The sequence below is a fragment of the Nannospalax galili genome, unplaced genomic scaffold (genome assembly GCF_000622305.1).
Source record: "Nannospalax galili isolate Female #2095 unplaced genomic scaffold, S.galili_v1.0 scaffold146, whole genome shotgun sequence".
Taxonomy (NCBI): domain Eukaryota; kingdom Metazoa; phylum Chordata; class Mammalia; order Rodentia; family Spalacidae; genus Nannospalax; species Nannospalax galili.
This window is the reverse complement of record NW_008357929.1, coordinates 4,012,185-4,029,917: the sequence shown is the minus strand read 5'-3', so window position 1 is coordinate 4,029,917 and position 17,733 is coordinate 4,012,185. Positions and strand designations below refer to the sequence as shown.

Below are 17,733 nucleotides of genomic sequence, written 5' to 3'. Positions count from 1 at the left end.
AGAATAGCAGCTGGCTTCTTGATGGGAGTATGTAGGGCAGGGGTTCTCAGATGGTGAGACAGAAAGCAAGAAATTATGGAAGGTTCAGCCTTACTCTTGTTGAATAACTAACTCTTTCAGAAACTAATCTGTACCTGCTAGACCTGACCCCCTCCTGATTGCATTAATCCCTTCCAGTTGCCTTCCATCAGGCCTTATCATACCAAAGACCAACAAACCTTGAGGGACAAACCATATCCAAGCCCCAACTCATTCTCTTGTTAGCCAGGAGAAAAAGTAACCCTTTGCAGCAAGCCTGGGAAGATTTCCCTGTAACAGACAGATGCCCCTTCCTCCACACACTGTGCTGCCATCTGTCAAGATAATTTCACAGTACCCCATCCATGCTAACACCATGATAATGGTGTGCCCTAGAGTGTCACAGTACAAAATCAAGCATAATGGCCAAGAGAGAAAATCTAAATCTTGCACACTTGCTCCCAACATTGGAGCCAACAGTCCCAGATGCTCACTGGACCTCATTAGGGAAAACACATGGGACTATGGCAACAATGGTGACTATGACCTCACCCATTGTTGTTTAAAGGTTTTTATTTGTTTATTTTAAGAGTATGGATGTTTTACCTATGTGTATATAAAGTACACCATGTGCATGCAATGCCAGCAGAGGCCAAAGGAGGACATCAGATCCCCTGGAACTGGAGGTACATATAAATAGTTGTTAGCTACCATGTAGGTGCTGGAAACTGAATCCAGGTCTTCTGCAAGAGCAGCCAGTGCTCTTAACTGTTGAGCCGTCGTTCCAGCCTGTTGATGGTTTTACTTTTTTTAAGGTCTAAGATCCTGTTCCTTATCACCACAGGAATGTATCCCACCTTTACATGAGCTTTTATGTTCCAGATTCATTAAAATTGGAGACAAAGAGTGTGAATACAACCCCAAATTCCGGCTCATCCTTCACACCAAACTGGCCAACCCTCACTACCAACCTGAGCTGCAGGCTCAGGCCACCCTGATCAACTTTACTGTGACCAGGGATGGCTTGGAGGACCAGCTGCTGGCTGCAGTGGTTAGTATGGAGAGACCAGACCTGGAGCAGTTGAAGGTGTGTTGGGGGTCCCTGAGAAAGGGAAGGAGGGATCAAAGAAAGGAGAGCAAGAGGGAGGGAGAAAGGAAGTGGGGAGGGATGCTCTGCCACTAGATGCTGTATTGCATCTAGTGCACCCACTCTGGGAGCAGGGCTAAGGCTGTTTTTCCTGGAATTAAACAGAGTGGGCTCTGTAAGACACTGGATGAGTCCTGACCCCTCTGGTCTCCTGGGGACACCCAGTTCTGAAACAGAGACAGGCAAGCTGAAGAACAGAAGGACAGCTAGGATAGTGTACATTCCTGTCACTCAGAACATGGCCTGGGTCAAGGCTGTGGCACAAGGGCATCTGATCACACCAATTCACTCACATGCTGACATCTGAAACTTAGTAGAATTGAATTCTGGATGGGTAACAGAAACAGATTCATCCCTGATAGGGGTGTGTCTTGGGCAGCTCAGGCACAGACTGGCCAGCTTAACATGTAGACATGTATGTCTTTGCAGTTCTGGAGACCGGGAGCCCGAAACCATGGTGCTGACAGTCAGTTCCTTGTGGGGCCTCTGTTCTTGGCTTGCCTGTGGTTGGCTCCTCATGTGACCTCTTGGGCATGTATAGAGATAGGAACCCCTCTCTTGTGTTTCTTCTAGGAACACTAATCCCATCTAGCACAGGATCTACCCTATGGCATTTAATCACCTTCCTATTATATAGTCAGTTGGGGAATTAGGGTCTCAGCATAAGAATTTGGAAGAGTTCAGTCCATGGCAGTTAGTATGCTTTACCTACTCTCTTTAAATGCAGATAGATTAGGTGACACAGGCCAAGAGAGAAAGGCTAAACTTCCCACAGCATGTGTGAAGTGGAGTTCAAGGTGCTCCAGAACTCTCCCTAGAATCATCATCTATTTTGAAGAGACATCAAGAAGCCCAACTCCCTAATGGACAAGGTGATGGTATGGATGACTCTGCAGAGGGCAGGAAGACTATGTCCCTATACTCATCAAGCTCAGAGCCAAGCAGGGAACACAGGAAGAAAGGACGCATTTGGAGAAGTAATGTCCTTTCTGTTACTAATAAGAATTTTAAGGAAATAAAACAAAGTAATATGAAAAAGCTACAGGCCTGAGCTGGCTGCCAGCTCATCATCCTCCCACCTCTGCCTTCCCTGCGTAAGAACTTCATGTGTGTGCCAGTAGGCACAGCCTAAGGGGACTAATTTAAATAGCCATGTTCAAAAAGCATCTAGGAGGAGTTGGCATTTTGAGCTAATTCTTAATTTGAAAGCCTCTATGCACAGAGTGTTCCCAGCAGAGGACAGTGAATCCTGGTCCTCGGGCTAGAGTGAGATCTGTGTTTTTAAAGAAATACAACAGGGACTTGAAAGGTAGCTCAGTGGTTAAGAGCACTTACTACTCTTGCAGAGGACCAGAGTTTGATTCCCAGCAGTCAGATCAGGTGGTTCACAATTGCTTTAACTCCAGCCTCAGAGGATCTAATGCCTTCTTCGAACCTTGGCAGGCACTACATGCACATACACATGTCCACACACAGATATACACACATATACATAATTAAAGATAAAAATATATCTTTAAATTTTTTAAAAAGTAACAGGGGGCTAGAAAGATGGCTCAGTAGTTGAGAGCAGGTGAAAAGGGCCAGGGTTCCATTCCTAACACCCAGTTTGGGCAGCTCACAACTGGCAGGAACTCCAGTTCTAGGGGATTCTGCCTTCTTCTGGTCTCTGCAGGCTCCTGCACACATATGCTTATGTAGGCACACACACATACACATAAATAAAGTAAATAAATCTTTAAAAGAAAAAGAAACAGAACAGAGGCAAGGGTGGCCTGGCTAAATCCTCAACACGTAGCATGTTCTTCCCCGGATCAGAAAGCTGCACAAGGACTTGAAAAAAGCTAGGGCCACCTGGAGCTGACTCCAAATGCTAGAGTAAAAACAAAGTGCCCGTGCCTTAGGAGTGCTTTAGGATTCAGAGCTTGGATTCCAGTCCTACCCCAGCATCAAAGAAGTCTCCTGCAAGGACTTTATTGGAACTGTGTGAGTAAGGCAGTTGGTTTTGTCTTTTAAAGACTACTGCTCTTCTGAGGCCAGTAAAATAACAGCTAGAACTCTCCAGAAAACTGAAACATTTCTCTTTGCATACGCTCCGTTTAATGACCTGAGCACTTACTGTGCATAGCCATAGGGCTGGGAATCACTTGAGATCACTGATATGGAAAGAGCAAAACCAGCCTATGGTCTCCAGTTTAGAGCAGTCATCCCTCAGTATCAGTTGGGGATTGTGCCCAGGAGCCCATCAGATACCACACCAGTGGTCGCTCAAGTCTCTTATGTAAAATAACACGGTATTTGCATAGAACCTGCACATATCCTCCCCACATACCTTAAATTCTCTCTAGGTTACTTATAGAACTTAATACAATGTAAATGCATAGAGAGTATTCAGACTGTTGCTCAAGAAACAATGGCATGGAAAGTCTGCACATATTAATTCACTGAATTTTCGGTCTGGGCTAGTTGCATTTACAGACGCAGATCCGGCAGCCCTGAAGGCGGACTGCACTCACCTCTGCTCACAGTTGCAGGCACAAAGCTGTTCCCCCTCCCCCTGCCCAGGTTCACTGTCTCGGCAGGGACGGTGGCCCCTCTGACACTTATTCATACAGTCTTGTTCTCAGTGCTTTGGCATCTCTACCTCACTCTTTTTTTTCTCAATGTTTGCAGTCGGATCTCACAAAGCAGCAGAACGGATTCAAAATCACACTCAAGACATTAGAAGACAACCTGCTGTCTCGCCTCTCTTCAGCCTCAGGAAACTTCCTGGGAGAAACTTCCTTGGTGGAGAACCTGGAAGTCACCAAGAAAACTGCTGCGGAGGTGGAGGACAAGGTACCCTCACCCTGGAGCGCAGGAAGGCCTAGGCTACATGGCTCTTTTGGTTTCAGTTTTCCGTGTGCGCGGTACTTGAACCTGGTTTTCGTTTCCCATCCTCCTGAGTTTCTTCTAAAATTTCCATGCACATATGGGCTGCACTAATTGAAATTAATGGGTTAACAAAAAAAAGGAGAGGCTGGAGAGATGGCTCAGAGGTTAAGAGCACTGGCTGCTCTTACAGAGGCTCTGGATTGGGTTCCCAGCACCCACATGGTGGCTAACAACCATCTGTACCTCCAGTTCCAGATCTGATGCCCTCTTCTAACCTCCGCTGGCACTGAATGACAGGGGTGCACTTACATGCAGGCAATACAGTCATCCACATGAAATAAAAATAAATAAATCAAAAAAAAAATTAAGGAAACACAAGACAAAGTTGAGAGAGGGAAATGCTGGAGGAGGAAAATGGGAGTGGGCATGATCACATTTCATAGTACACATGTATGAAAGTCTCAAGAATAAAGAAAAATTGTAATTTAGAAAAGACTTTTTTTTTTTGTCTTTTTGAGACAGGGTCTCCCTCTAGCCCCAGCTGGCCTGGAACTCACTATGTAGACCAGGCTGGCCTCGAACTCACAGAGATCCACCTGCCTCTACCTCCCGAGTGCTGGGATTAAAGGCGTGCGACACCGCGCCCAGCCCTAGAAAAAAAAAAAAAAAACGTTTTTTATTCTAGACAGGATTCCTAAGATGACTATTGCCCATCTTAAGTTGCAGGGTTCCCAATTTCTAGAAAATGCTTTTGACAGCTCTACTTCACAGATTCCTAATAAGTACTTAAGTCTGAGCTGCTGTCTGTGTAGGGAATGCTGTTCACAAGGAGTGCCCAGGCAGTTTGTAGAATGACCCCAAAGCTATATAAGTTGACTGACCCAAATGTGACTGTGTCCTAAGAAAGCCCACTAGACTGACAAAAAAAAAATCTTTCTGATTTTAATGAGAAAATGTCAATAACTTTCCAGGAAACTCAACTTTCAACAACTATATCATTCTGGAAAACAGTTACAGTACAGAACTCCCCTCCTTCTTGTCACAATATTGGGAAGGCTTTTATCCCCCCACCTTGGAGACCAGAAAATGGCTTGAAGAAGGGACTGAAGTCCTCACCTCTCCACACAGTCAAGCAAACACATTCAGGTCCTTCTGCATCTCAGCCTTGCTCCCATCAGATCAGTTATGAAGCTGGCTCTCAGAAGGACAGCGCATATCTGCAGTGGTGACCAGGAACACTATATCTCCAAATGAGGATGCTGACTGCCAACTTACTTAGGGAGACTTTTCCAAATAGGAAAATCTTTGTTCTCAGTAGAGACAAAATAAAGTGAAAGTGGGATGGGATGTGGTTCAATAGGAGAACACTTGCTTTGTATGTATGAGGCCCTGTGTTCAGTCCTCAGCACCACCAGAAAATAAAGGGCAACTAAAGTCAGGATGATGGCCAGATCAGCCGGTCACACACAGTCTGAGATAGGAAGCAGCAATGATGGTTTTGAAAGGTTCCACCTAGCAGCTCAGCTGCTGCAGTGGGTCCAAGATTTGTTGTTAGTTATTCAAACTGCTGCAACTCCAGAGAGGGGCCATGCCAGCCTTTAAATAAAATAGGGTAGAACGTTCAATGTTCTGGGCTACAGAGAGAGGGTGAGTTGGAGGGCAGAATCAGCCATGCTGATCTCTCTTGCCTCTTCATCCTTTTCTTCATCTTTTCTTTAAAATCAATGAACCACTGCATTGTCATGTGTCTATGAAACATTTTTATTTATTTTGTTCCCTTTTATAAGGGTAGTTTTTTCTTCTCATTCATCTAATAGATCCTTATTTGGAGGCTACCATATTCCAAATTCCATGACAGACATTGGGGACACAACAAGGAGCATGCCAGGATTGTGAAAGAAGATGGGCAGTTGAGGAAAGGATTTGAAGTCACAGGAATGGGGGAGAATGTTTGATACGGTGGGACTCTAAGAAAGCATAACTCAGGTCAAAATGGAAAAGCTCCTCTTTAGAAAAATGGAGAGTGGATTTTCAGTGTCATAAGGCATAAGGGGCAAACATGAGTCTACAAATGGTTCATGGGCCCATGTGGACAACTGAGGTAGGAAGGCAGACAAGAGAATAGGGGTAACAGAAATGATGGTTGTTCATTCCTGATGTTCTCTACACACAGTCCTGTGTGGCTTCACAAAGGGGCATGTTCTGGACAGTACATCACTCTAAGAGCATCACAGTGTACTTCCATGGACACCGACAGTTACACCATCACTAGGCAGTTAGGAGTGTGTGGTACTCCATTATACAAGCAGTCTGTTCGTAACCAAAAATACATATGTCACATGACTGTATTTGGGGAACACAGCAGTCAAGCTCACCTACTGCAAGTGAGGGGATGAGGAGGAGGTATAAGGTTAGGAGAGTGGTGAAATTTTATGGTACTTATAGAAAATGGGAACATGACAAGAGGCATAGAGATTAATAAGCAGCACTAACTAGTTGGCAAGACTGAAGACTGAATCTGTAATGACTAGTTTTGAGCAATTACATTATGTTTAATCCTTTCCTGAGGTTCCTTGTCTTTCAGCTGCTGAAGTAACTAATTTATGTTTAGTATCATTATTGACATAGAGTAGTATTTTTCTACTGTCTTAGGGTTTCTTATCAATCAGCATATTCATCTAAGATATTATTATTTGCATGTGCTGCAATCCTTTGTATTCTCCTATTGAGTTTGAAATGTATCACAGGTTGTTGACTGGAAGTTATAGGATGCCAGAACTCTGTGTGGGGCTGTCCCTTATCTAACCCCACTCCTTCAACTCCCCCACTGTGCTCGGCTTCTCGTGATCACCAATCCACTCCCTGCTTCTCTGTCATTAGTTCCTTTAAGTTCTACAAATGACTGAAACATGAAATGCTTGAGGTTCTGTGCCTGGTTGATTTCCTTTAACACAGTTCTCTCTGGTTTCACCTGCTTTGATACAAATGGCAGGATTATGTTTCCTCTTGGCTCAATAGTATTCCATTGTGTATATCTGCTGCATTTTTCATATCTATTCTTGAACCAGTGGGCACCTCAAGTCCATAACTTGGCTATTGTGAATTGTGATAGTTTTTGCAGTAAACATTGGAGCTCAACTATCCCTTTGATAGAATGTTTGCATTCCTTTAGATATAGGCCCAATGGCAGATCACAACGTAATTATATGTTTAGTTTTTTGTTTTGTTTGGTTTGGTCCTTTTTTTACTGTTTTCCATGATGGCTATAGTACTTTACATTCCTATCAATGTGCATAAAGCTTCCTTTTTCTCTACATCCTTACTAAAAAAAAAATCTGTCTTTTTTTAACTTTAAAAGCTGTATTGACAGCAAGACAATAATACATTCTCTTGATTGATTTTTAAATTTTTCTTTATTTTTGAGAATTTCATACATGTATACAATGAAATAGGATCATATCTACCCTGCTTTTCCCCCCTCCAACTTCCCCCAGGTCCCTCACCCTATCCCCTCCTAACTTCATGTCTGTGTGCATGGGTGTAGGTCCATCAGCTGAAGCATGGAAAAAATCAGTTCAATAAAGAATCATTTTCCCCACTGTAGCAACTATCCACTGCCAATAGCTCCTCAGTAAGGGGTGGGGCCTGGAGACCATCTACCCCATCTATGCCTAAATTTTGGCTGGCTTGATCTTGTGCAGGCTTCATGCAGGTAACAGCTACTATGAGTTAATAATAGCCATATAATGTCCAGAAGACGGCATTTCACAGCACTCCTGTGCAACCTCCAGCTCTTAACATTCTTTCTGCCATCTCTTCTGTGATGTTCTCTGAGACTTGGCAGGAGAGGGTGTAATACAGATGTCCCACTTAGGACTGAGCACTCAGTCTCTTATTCTCAGTATTTTGATCACTTACAACATCATTGATGTCCACTGAGAAAAGAAGTTTCTCTGACCAAGATTGAGAGGGCTGAGGTCTATAAGCACAAACAGATATTTAGAGGGCAATTTGATGGCATAACCATTTAACAAAATAACAAGAGCCAATTCTACCCTAGGGCCCATGACTACCTACCCATGGGCTTTAGCCAGGATTGCAGTGCCACAGGCATGAAATTCCTTCTTGTGGCAAAGGCCTCAAATCTAATCAGAAAGGGTTAGTTACCCCATTAACAGTCTTTCCACTATTGCACCAGTAGGCATATCTTGCCTAGCAGATCAGTGTTGTAACATATAGATAGGGTCATGCACTGGATAAGACCATTGGTGTCTTTTCTCCCCCAGAAACCTACATAGCACCTTCTAATACTGTGACAGCCAGCAGGGAGGAAATTTCCTTGTTGTTTCAAATTGATGTCTTGATGCTCTGTAGGCAAAGGTGTAGTGTCTTCAGCAATAGGATCTTACCAAATAGTTATGATGAGTAACCAAGGGCAATGGCAATAGGCTATTTATCCCGGGGACCTCTGTGGTCTTTCAAACCTACAACTCATCCCATGCCTTCTACTGTGACTTTCATTTAACAGCCTGTGTCTCCCGGGAGTGACATTGTTCATCCATGCAGGGTAATTCCATTTGAACATTTCTTGGTTAAAGTTTCATTTTGAAATTCGCTTACTAACTGGTGGATTTCTGTAAGCCTTTTTCATACAGCCTTAGTTTTGGTTAATAGCCATTCTAACTGGAGTGGATCTTTTCCTGCTCTGTTATCTCTCTTTATTCTTCTCTTAGCCTGCACTGATTTGAAACCTGCTCACCCTTTTATTTTAATCTTTTGTATTTCTATATAAGTGTATTTATTTTAAATATGTGGCTTTAATATATGTATTCTAATGAAGTATGAAATTAAGCAATATATCTAGCCTCTTCCAAAACAATTTTAGAGCACTTTAATTCTAATCACTTCTTCCCATCTACTGTTATTTCATAATGTATCTTGTGGGTTGTTACTGCCATTAAGAATCTGCTTTCAATCTAATTACTATCCTTTTATAGGTATCTGCACTTTCTGATTGCTTTTAATATCTTATTATCTCCAGTGTTCTAAAATTTTACTATATAGTGAAGATGCATTGTTATTTATCATACTTAAGAATGACAGACTCCTTCCAAATAAGACTTCTCATATTTTTGTTGATTTTGGAAACTTCATAGCTACTATAGCTTCAGACATTGCCTCTCCTTCATTCTCTGTGTTCTCTACTTGCTTCTGTTAAATGCATTAGATTTTCTCATTCTACCTACCAGTTCTTACAAACCTTCACATACCTTCCATCTGTATGTCTACCTGGACTCTCTTTGTAACAATTTCATGAGCTCTTTCTTCCGTCTTTTGTATTCTTTTTTCAACACTATTTATCTCATACACATTTTCATTTAAATTGTTGTATTCTTATTTTCATAAGTTCTACTTTGGGGGATGTCCCTATCTTACACATTCTGATGTTATATCTACTGCTCTTTTTTTTTTTTTTTTAAGAAGAAAGCATTTTATTTCCCGGCACAAGTTAAAATAACACTTTCCAGACTGTGGAACCCGAAGAAACAAAAGCTCTCCTAGCCCTAAACAAAGCATTTCAAGTAAGACATCACCTTGTGTCAGTTTCTTTTTTTTTTTTTGTATATTCATACAATTTTTTTAATTGAGCTTTTGTAAATTTCACCAGGAGCCAGGAAAATGGAAAGGACACATGGAGGTAAAGGCAAAGAAAGAACCCAAAAGAGAGTGATAGTAGGGAACATACAAAACATCTTAATCATCTTTATACCCCCTTCCCCATTGGTCCCATCTCATAACACCCCCCCACTGGAAGTCATACATTCTGTCATTTGTGTTAAGGCCTATTGTGTCACGTTAGTGTCCCCATACATCCCTCAGTGCAAATTCATCCACTGAAGTCTAGTCAGCCTATCTAGAGTCCCACCCTTTAAAATCAGCTCTTCCTCACCCAGCAGTAATCAGCTGCCAATAATTCTTCCACTAAGATTCAGGCCTGCTGTCCATTTCCACAGTTATGTGCTGCGATTTTGTCTGCTTGAGTTTGCATGGGTCTTGTGCATGCTGACAACATTGCTGTAGGTTCACATGAGAAGGGTCCCAGGAGAAGGTAGGGCTCTATTTCCATATGATCATGCACCTCCTCCCTGGCTCTTACAGTCTTTCCATCCCTTCTTCCACAAGGGTCCCTGAGCCCTTGGTGGGTGAGCTTTAATATAGGAGTCCTGTTCAAGGACCCACACTCTGTAGACTGCTATTCTCCATATTTTGACCATTTGTGATCTTTTGCATTCCTGGCCCTCTATTGCACAAGGGAGCTTCATTGATGAGAATTGAAAAATGCATTAATGTTATCTTTACCCCTTGTTCTATGTTCCATGAGCCTTAGGTGCAGAGGTTGCATCATAGATGTGTCACTTAGATTTGAGCAGTTCACAGACAATCTCTGTGTATAACTAGTTGTGTAATTCTGTAATAATCTCTGTTGAAAAAGAAGCTTCTTTGATGGGTGGTGACTGAGATACTTGTCTGTAAATTTAAGGATCCATATTTTGCACATAGTAAGAAATTACATTTGTCTAAAGATGTGAGAGCCTGGGGTTTTCTCTTAGATCTATCACCTCTCCAGCTGTATGTATTTAGCTAGGTTTACAGTACCACACAAGTTTCCTCCCATCGAATGGGCTTTAAATCCAATTAGGTAGCTGTTGATTACCCCCAAGATAAAAGTACCACTATTGCACCAATGTCATTTGCTGTGTCGGTCATTGACGTGGTTTTTAGGCCTTGGAGCTGAGGTTGGACCTTCTATTGATGTTCTCTGTTACCAGATTGTGTAGTGTTCTCCAAAGCTATGAGAGATAGCTTTCGGGGGCGGGGGTAGCTTCCAGGTCAATCACAGCTCCATTGCTCCAAAACCTGGGTCCAAAGTATGTCCTGTCTTCAGCAATAGAATCTTACCTTCAAGTTCTCAGAGGCAAAAACCTGTGTAACTTTGAACTCTCTTGGACTACCCTGGCCAACAACTCAAAGGAAGGTTTCTCCTGTCTTGTACTGTTTCTTGTTATGTAGCCTTCAGTTATATAAATTGACTCATGTAGAGATATTGTATCTGTAATTTTTCAGTAGGTTTTTGGACTAATATGATTCCCTCTGGTTTTTTTATATTAGCTAGGCACTATTTATCTAACCTCTCATTCTCCCTGGTCTTATCCTTCCTCCCCACCCTCCCCCATTTAAAGTGTCCCCATTTCTCCCTTCATAATTCCTGACTGCTGTGATCCCACCTCTCCTGAGCTCCTTCTTCCCCTTTATCCACATAGTTCCTTGTATAGCCTTCCTTCTCCCCCTCCCATTTAACTTTCCATATTTTACACATTTCTCCCTTAGTAACAACTGTCTCCTACTGTTCTTCTCTCTTGGGTTCCTTCTTTTCCTTTACCTCCTTGGTCCTCTTCCATTTTCCTGGTTCATGCAATTACATCAGGAGATATACTCACATATAAGGATTTGTTGCTAGGATCCACAAATGAGGGAGAACATACGTCTTTTTTTTTTCTAAGTCTGTGTTACTCCACTTAGTATAACAGTTTCTAGTTCCATCCATTTACCTGCAAATTTCAGTATTTCATCTTTCTTGGGTAGAATTCCATTGTGTAAATGTACCATATTTTCATTATCCACTCATCAGTTGAGGGACACTTAGGTTGCTGCCATCTCTTAGCTATTGTGAAAAGAGCAGCAACAAACATGGATGTACAAGTGTCTCTGAAATAGGATGAGTCCTTTGGGTATATGCCAAAGAGTGGTATAACCAGGTCAAATGGTAGGTTCATTTTCAGTTTTTTAATAGTTCTCCACACTGCTTTCTATAGGGGTTGCACAAGTTTGCAATCTCACCAGCACTGAATGAGCATTCCCCTTTCTCCACATCCTCGCCAGCATTTGGTATCATTTGTTCTCTTGATCTTAGCCAGTCTGACCGGGGTAAGATGAAATCTTCGTGCACCACCATGACCAGCAAATCTTAAGGTGGTTTTAATTTGCATTTCCTTAATTACTAATGATATTGAACACTTTTTAAGATGTTGCTTAGCCATCTTTATTTCTTCTTTTGAGAACTCTCTGTTTAACTCTTTAGCCCATCTTTTAATTGGGTCGTTTTTTTTCTTGATTCTTTGTTTTTTGAGTTCTTTACATGTTCTGGATGCTAAACCTCTGTCAGATGTGTTGCTAGTGAAGATTTTCTTCCACTTTGTGGGTTTTCTCTTCACCTTCTTGGTTGTTCCTTTTGCTGAACAGAAGCTTTTTAGTTTAATGAGGTCTGATTTATTGATTGTTGACCTTAATTCCTGAGCAACTAATGTCCAATTTAGAAAGTCCTTTTCTATACCTATATCTTGTAGGCTACTGCCAATATTTTCTTCTAACAGTTTCAGAGTTTCAAGTTTCACATTGAGATCTTTGATCCATTTGGAGTTGACTTTTGTGAAAAGTGAAAGATAAGGGTCTAGTTTCATTCTTCTTCAGATGGAGATCCAGCTTTGCCAGAACCATTTGCTGAAGATGCTGTCTTTCCTCCATTGTGTGTTCTTGACACCTTTGTTAAATATCAGGTAGCTGAAATTGCATATACTCATGTTTGGATCTTCAGTTATGTTCCATTTATCTATGTGTTTATTTTTGTGCCAATACCATGCTGTTATTTTATGAGTATCTCTGTAATACAGTTTGAGATCTGGTATAGTAATCCCCCCAGCATTGCTCTTTGTGCTTTCTGTTGAATTATGTCATGGGATTTTGATTGGGTTTGCATTGAATCTATATATTGCTTCTGGTAGAAGAATCATTTTCACAATATTAATTCCTCCAATCCATGAGCATGAAAGGTCCTTCCATCTTCTGGTGTCTTCCTCAATCTCTTTCTTTAAAGATTTAAATCTTCATTGTAGAGATCTTTGGTGTCTTTGGTCAGGTTTATTCCAAAATTTTTTGAGGCTATTGTAAACTTAAGTATTTCCATATACTCTTTCTTCAATTGCTTGTTATTGTGCTATATAGAAAGCCTACTGATTTTTGTAGATTAATTTTGTAACCTGCCACTTTGCTGCAAGTATTAATCAGTTCTAGGAGTTTTCTGGTGAAATTTTTGTGATCTTTTAGGTAGACTATCATATCATCTTCAAAAAGGGATAATATGATCTCTTCTTTTTCAATTAGCACTACTTTAATTTCCTGCTCTTGCCTTATTGCTCTAGCAAGAGTTTCAAGCACTATATTTTTAAAAGTGGAATACTGGACAGCCTTGTCTGGTTCCTGATTTTAATGGAAATGCTTCCAAGGTTTTTTTCCATTTAGAATGGTATTGGCTGTGGATTTGTTGTATATAGCTTTATTATGTTGAAGTGTTCTCCCTCCTGTCCAATTCCTTTTACAGATTTTATCATGAATGCATGCTGAATTTTGTCAAAGGCCTTCCCTGCATCTATTGAGATGACCATGTGATTTTTGCCTTTGAGTCCATTTATATGATTTATCGCATTTACTGACTTGCATACATTGAACCATTGCTGCTATTCTGGGATAAAGCCTACTTAATCATGGTGGATGATCTTTTTTATGTGTGCCTGTATGTGGTTTGCAAGTATTTTGTTGAGAATTTTTGCATCTATGTTCATTAAGGATATGGGTCTATAGTTTTCTTGTTTGGTTGTGTCTTTACCAGGTTTTGTATTAGAGTGATGTTGGCTTCATAGAAGGAATTTGGAAGTTCTCCGTCTGCTTCTATCTTTTTGAATAATTTAAGTAGTATTGGTTGCAGATCTTCTTTAAATGCGTGGTAGAATTCTGCTGTAAATCTGTCTGGGCTTGGGCTTTTTTTAGTTGGGAGGTTTTGTGTTACTGTTTCGATTGCCTTATATGTTATAGGTCTGTTTAGGCTGTTGGTCTCTTCTTGGTTTAGCTTTGGTGGTGACTATGATTTTAGATATTCATCCATTTATGTTTTCAAATTTAATAGAGTATTGGTTTTTAATAGTCTGGATCTTTTGGATGTCTGTTGTGATGTTTCCCCTTTCATCTCTGATTTTGTTTATTTGAATTTGCTCTTTCTTTCTTTCTTTTGATTAACTGGGCTAAGAGTCTGTCTATCTTGTTTAGCTTTTCAAAGAACCAGCTCTTAGATTCATTGATTCTTTGTATTGTTTTCTTTGTTTTTATTTCATTAATTTCTTCTCTGATTTTTGTTATTTCGTCTCATCTCCTGGGTTTGGGTTATGTTTGGTCTTGCTTTTCCAGAGTCTGGAGTTGTGATATTAAGTCATTTATTTGTGCCCTTTATGATTTTTTAATGCAGGCACTTAGAGCTATAAATTTCCCTCTCAGGATTGTTTTTAAAGTGTCCCAGAGGTTTTGTTGTGTTGTATTGTCCTTTTCATTTAATTCTAGGAATACTTTAATTTCTTTCTTAATTTCTCCTTTGACCCACTCATCATTCAGGAGTGTGTTGTTTAATCTCCATGAGTTCATGTAGTTACTAAGGATTCTTCCAGTGTTGATTTTAAGCTTTATTATGTTGTGGTCTGATAAAATGCATGGAATTATTTCTTTTTGCATTTGGTGAGATTTGTTTTGTGCTCCAGTATGTGGTCAATTTTAGAGAAAGTTCCATGGGGTGCTGAATAGTAAATGTATTCTTTGGTGCTCCAGTGGAATATTCAGTAGATGTCTGTTAGGTCCATTTGCTGTATGCTATCATTTAATTCAGATGTCTCTCTGTTTATTCTTTTTCTGGTTGACCTGTCTAGTGGAGACAGTGAGGTATTGAAGTCTCCTACTATTACTGAGTTAGGATTAATCAGTGTCTTAAAGGCCTGTAGTACTGTTTGTATGAAATTGGGTTCACCAGAGTTTGGTGCATATATGTTCTTGATTGTAATATTTTCTTGATCAATTGTTCCTTTGATCAGAATGAAACAACTCTCTCTTCTCTTTGTCTCTTCTGATTAGTTTTAGCTTGAAGTCTATTTTGTCAAATATTAGAATTGTAACTCCTGCTTGTTTCTGAGTACCATTTGCTTGGAATATTCTTTTCCATTCTTTCACCTTAAGGTAGTGCCTGTCCTTGAAGGTGAGATGGGTTTCTTTCAGACAACAAAGGATGGATTTTGTTTCTTATTCCATTCAACTATCCTGTGTCTTTTGACCGGGGAGTCCAGTCCATTGATATTTAAAGTTACTCATGAAAGATATGTATTGGGTCCCATCATTTTAATTTCTGTTTGCATTCTTGATCTAATTTTTTGTTTCCACAATTATACCTTCATTTAGTTTCTGTTGCCCCTTGGATATAGTTGTTCCTTTTTTTCATTCTTTGTATTGCTTCAAGTATTCTCTGAAAAGCTGGTTTTGTGAACATGTATTTTTTCCACCTATTCATATCATGGAAGATTTTTCTTTCCCTTTCAACTATAATAAACAGTTTTGCTGGGTGATGTCTATGGATATTTAGAACTGGGACTACTTTGGTTCAGGCTCTTCTGGCTTTCATAGTTTGCATGTAATTGGGATGGGTTTTCTTTTATACATGACTTTCTGTTTTTCTTTTGCAACTTTTAGTATTCTGTCTTTGTTCTGCAAGTTTAGTGTTTTTACTATGTTACGCTGTAGGAAGTTTCTTTTCTGGTTCTGTCTGTTGGTGCTCTGTGTGCTTCTTGTGTTTGTATGGGCATGCCTTTCCTCAATTTGGGGAAATTTTCTTCTACAATCCTGTTTAAGATCTGTTCAGTACTATCATCCTGAGATTCTTCTCTTTCCTCTATACCTAAGATACTTTGATCTTTCATGGTGTCTCACATTTCTTGCATATTCCATTTCTGTGTTTTTAAAAACTTTTTACAATCTTTGCTTGAAGCGAGGCCTGGTGGCACACACCTTTAATCTCAGCACTCAGGAGGCAGATGCAGACAGAGCTCTGTGAGTTCAAGGCCAGGCTGGTCTACATAGTGAGTTCCAGGCCAGCTGGGGCTACTGGGAGACCTTGTCTCAAAAAGACCAAAAATAAATAAATAAATAAATAAATAAATAAGTAATCTTTGCTTGAGCAGTCCAATTCTTCAACTTTATCATCAAGTCTTAATAGTCTGTTTTCTGTTTCACTCATTCTCCTGTTGTTTCAAATTGGCTTGTTGAGTTTTTCACTTCCTTCTTCATTTCAGCCTGAGTTTTCTTCAATATTTGTATCTCTTTTGAGAATTCAGTCAGAAGTTTATTCCTATCTTCTTTTAGTTCTTTGATTTGTTTGTTTGTGTGTGTGTTCTTTAAATTTGCCTAATTCTTTGATCATGTTTATGATTATTCTTTTAAATTCTGTGTCCTGGGTTATCTCTAGGGGGTTCTCCTTGTAGAACTCTTCTATAGGACTGGTGGTGTTTGGTGGGAACATATTATTTTGTTTTTCCATATTATTATTTTTCCATTGTGATTTTGGCATGTGTATTTCTTTTGTTGTTTATGATTCAGGTATGAAACTCAAGCATTCCTTTGTTGAGTTGAAGTCTGCTTCTGTTTGTATATTGGTGTGCCTTGCTTGTCTTCTTATTGAGTATGTAAAGCTGGCTGGTCTAGGCTTCAGGCTCTCTCTTGATTTTATATTGGAGGGTCCAGATGACTTCAGTCCAGCTGCTCAGGAGCTCCCAGAGAAGCCCAAGTCAGGTGCCAGTCAGGTACTCTCAGACTTTCTCCTAAGGTCTGGGTCCCTACTAAGGAGCAGTCAGAGCACAATTTGGGAAGCTCGAGAAGGGGAGGCCTGATTTAGGTACTCTCAGGCAGTCTGCAGAGGTCTATCTCTACTGCTCTTAAACATACTCATTTAGTGGTCCCTGCTGCCCTTAAACTTGTGATTTTTCTGCCTCAGCCTGCCAAGTCCTGGATGGAAGAGGTCTTCTAATTGACCCCTTTGGTAACACTTCCAACTGTGGTTTGTAATTGTGTGCCTGAGAACATCTGTAAGCATCACTGCCTTTTCCTGTGGGCCTCTCTAGTTTCCAGCAGCTTTATTCTATTTTTAAATCTAAGAACAAAGCATCTGGGGGTCCAGGTTCATGTCCTACTCGGGCACCAAAAAAATAAAACAAAAAACAAAGCAAATTGAAATTTGTATGTAGAGACATAATCTTACAGAAATCTGTATTCCTACTGCTTAGGTCTCTTCTTATTTGTGACAAGAACTCTTCTGAAAACAAAATATTCTGCTGAAATATTTTCTTAGTGACTTGACATAAATATTTCATAAAAATTAAGAAAGGGTTAAGGTTATAGCTCAGTGGTAGTATGTTTTCTGGCATGCACGGGGCCCTGGAATCAACCCCCAACATCCCATAATATACACACACACACACACACACACACACAAGCACAAATACCCAGGAATGAAAATTACACTGTACCTCTTTCCCTGCATTTCCTCTACTACATGGCATTCTAGCTCTTTTTCAAGTAATTTATATATTACTATGATATATATGATATGTTCATATATATATATATATATATATGAAATTATTTACATCCATAAAGAGGAATGAGGTTATGTTATTTACAAGAAAATAGATACAACTGTAGTAATCATAGTAAGTAAATTAAGTCAGTCTCAGAAAGATGAATATCACATTTCCTCTATTTGTGGTTCCTAGATT

The 17,733-nt window shown here is 40.2% G+C and overlaps 1 protein-coding gene across 1 annotated transcript in view; it reads left to right on the top strand.

The window, feature by feature from the left end:
* Positions 1–17,733, top strand: part of Dnah9 (dynein axonemal heavy chain 9) — a 430,757-nt gene that overhangs the window by 331,113 nt on the left and 81,911 nt on the right. The window contains exons 55-56 of the mRNA XM_008855701.3: positions 901–1,105; positions 3,839–4,003. Of these exons, the coding sequence (XP_008853923.1) occupies positions 901–1,105; positions 3,839–4,003 (370 nt within the window). The remainder of the gene's footprint in view (positions 1–900; positions 1,106–3,838; positions 4,004–17,733) is intronic.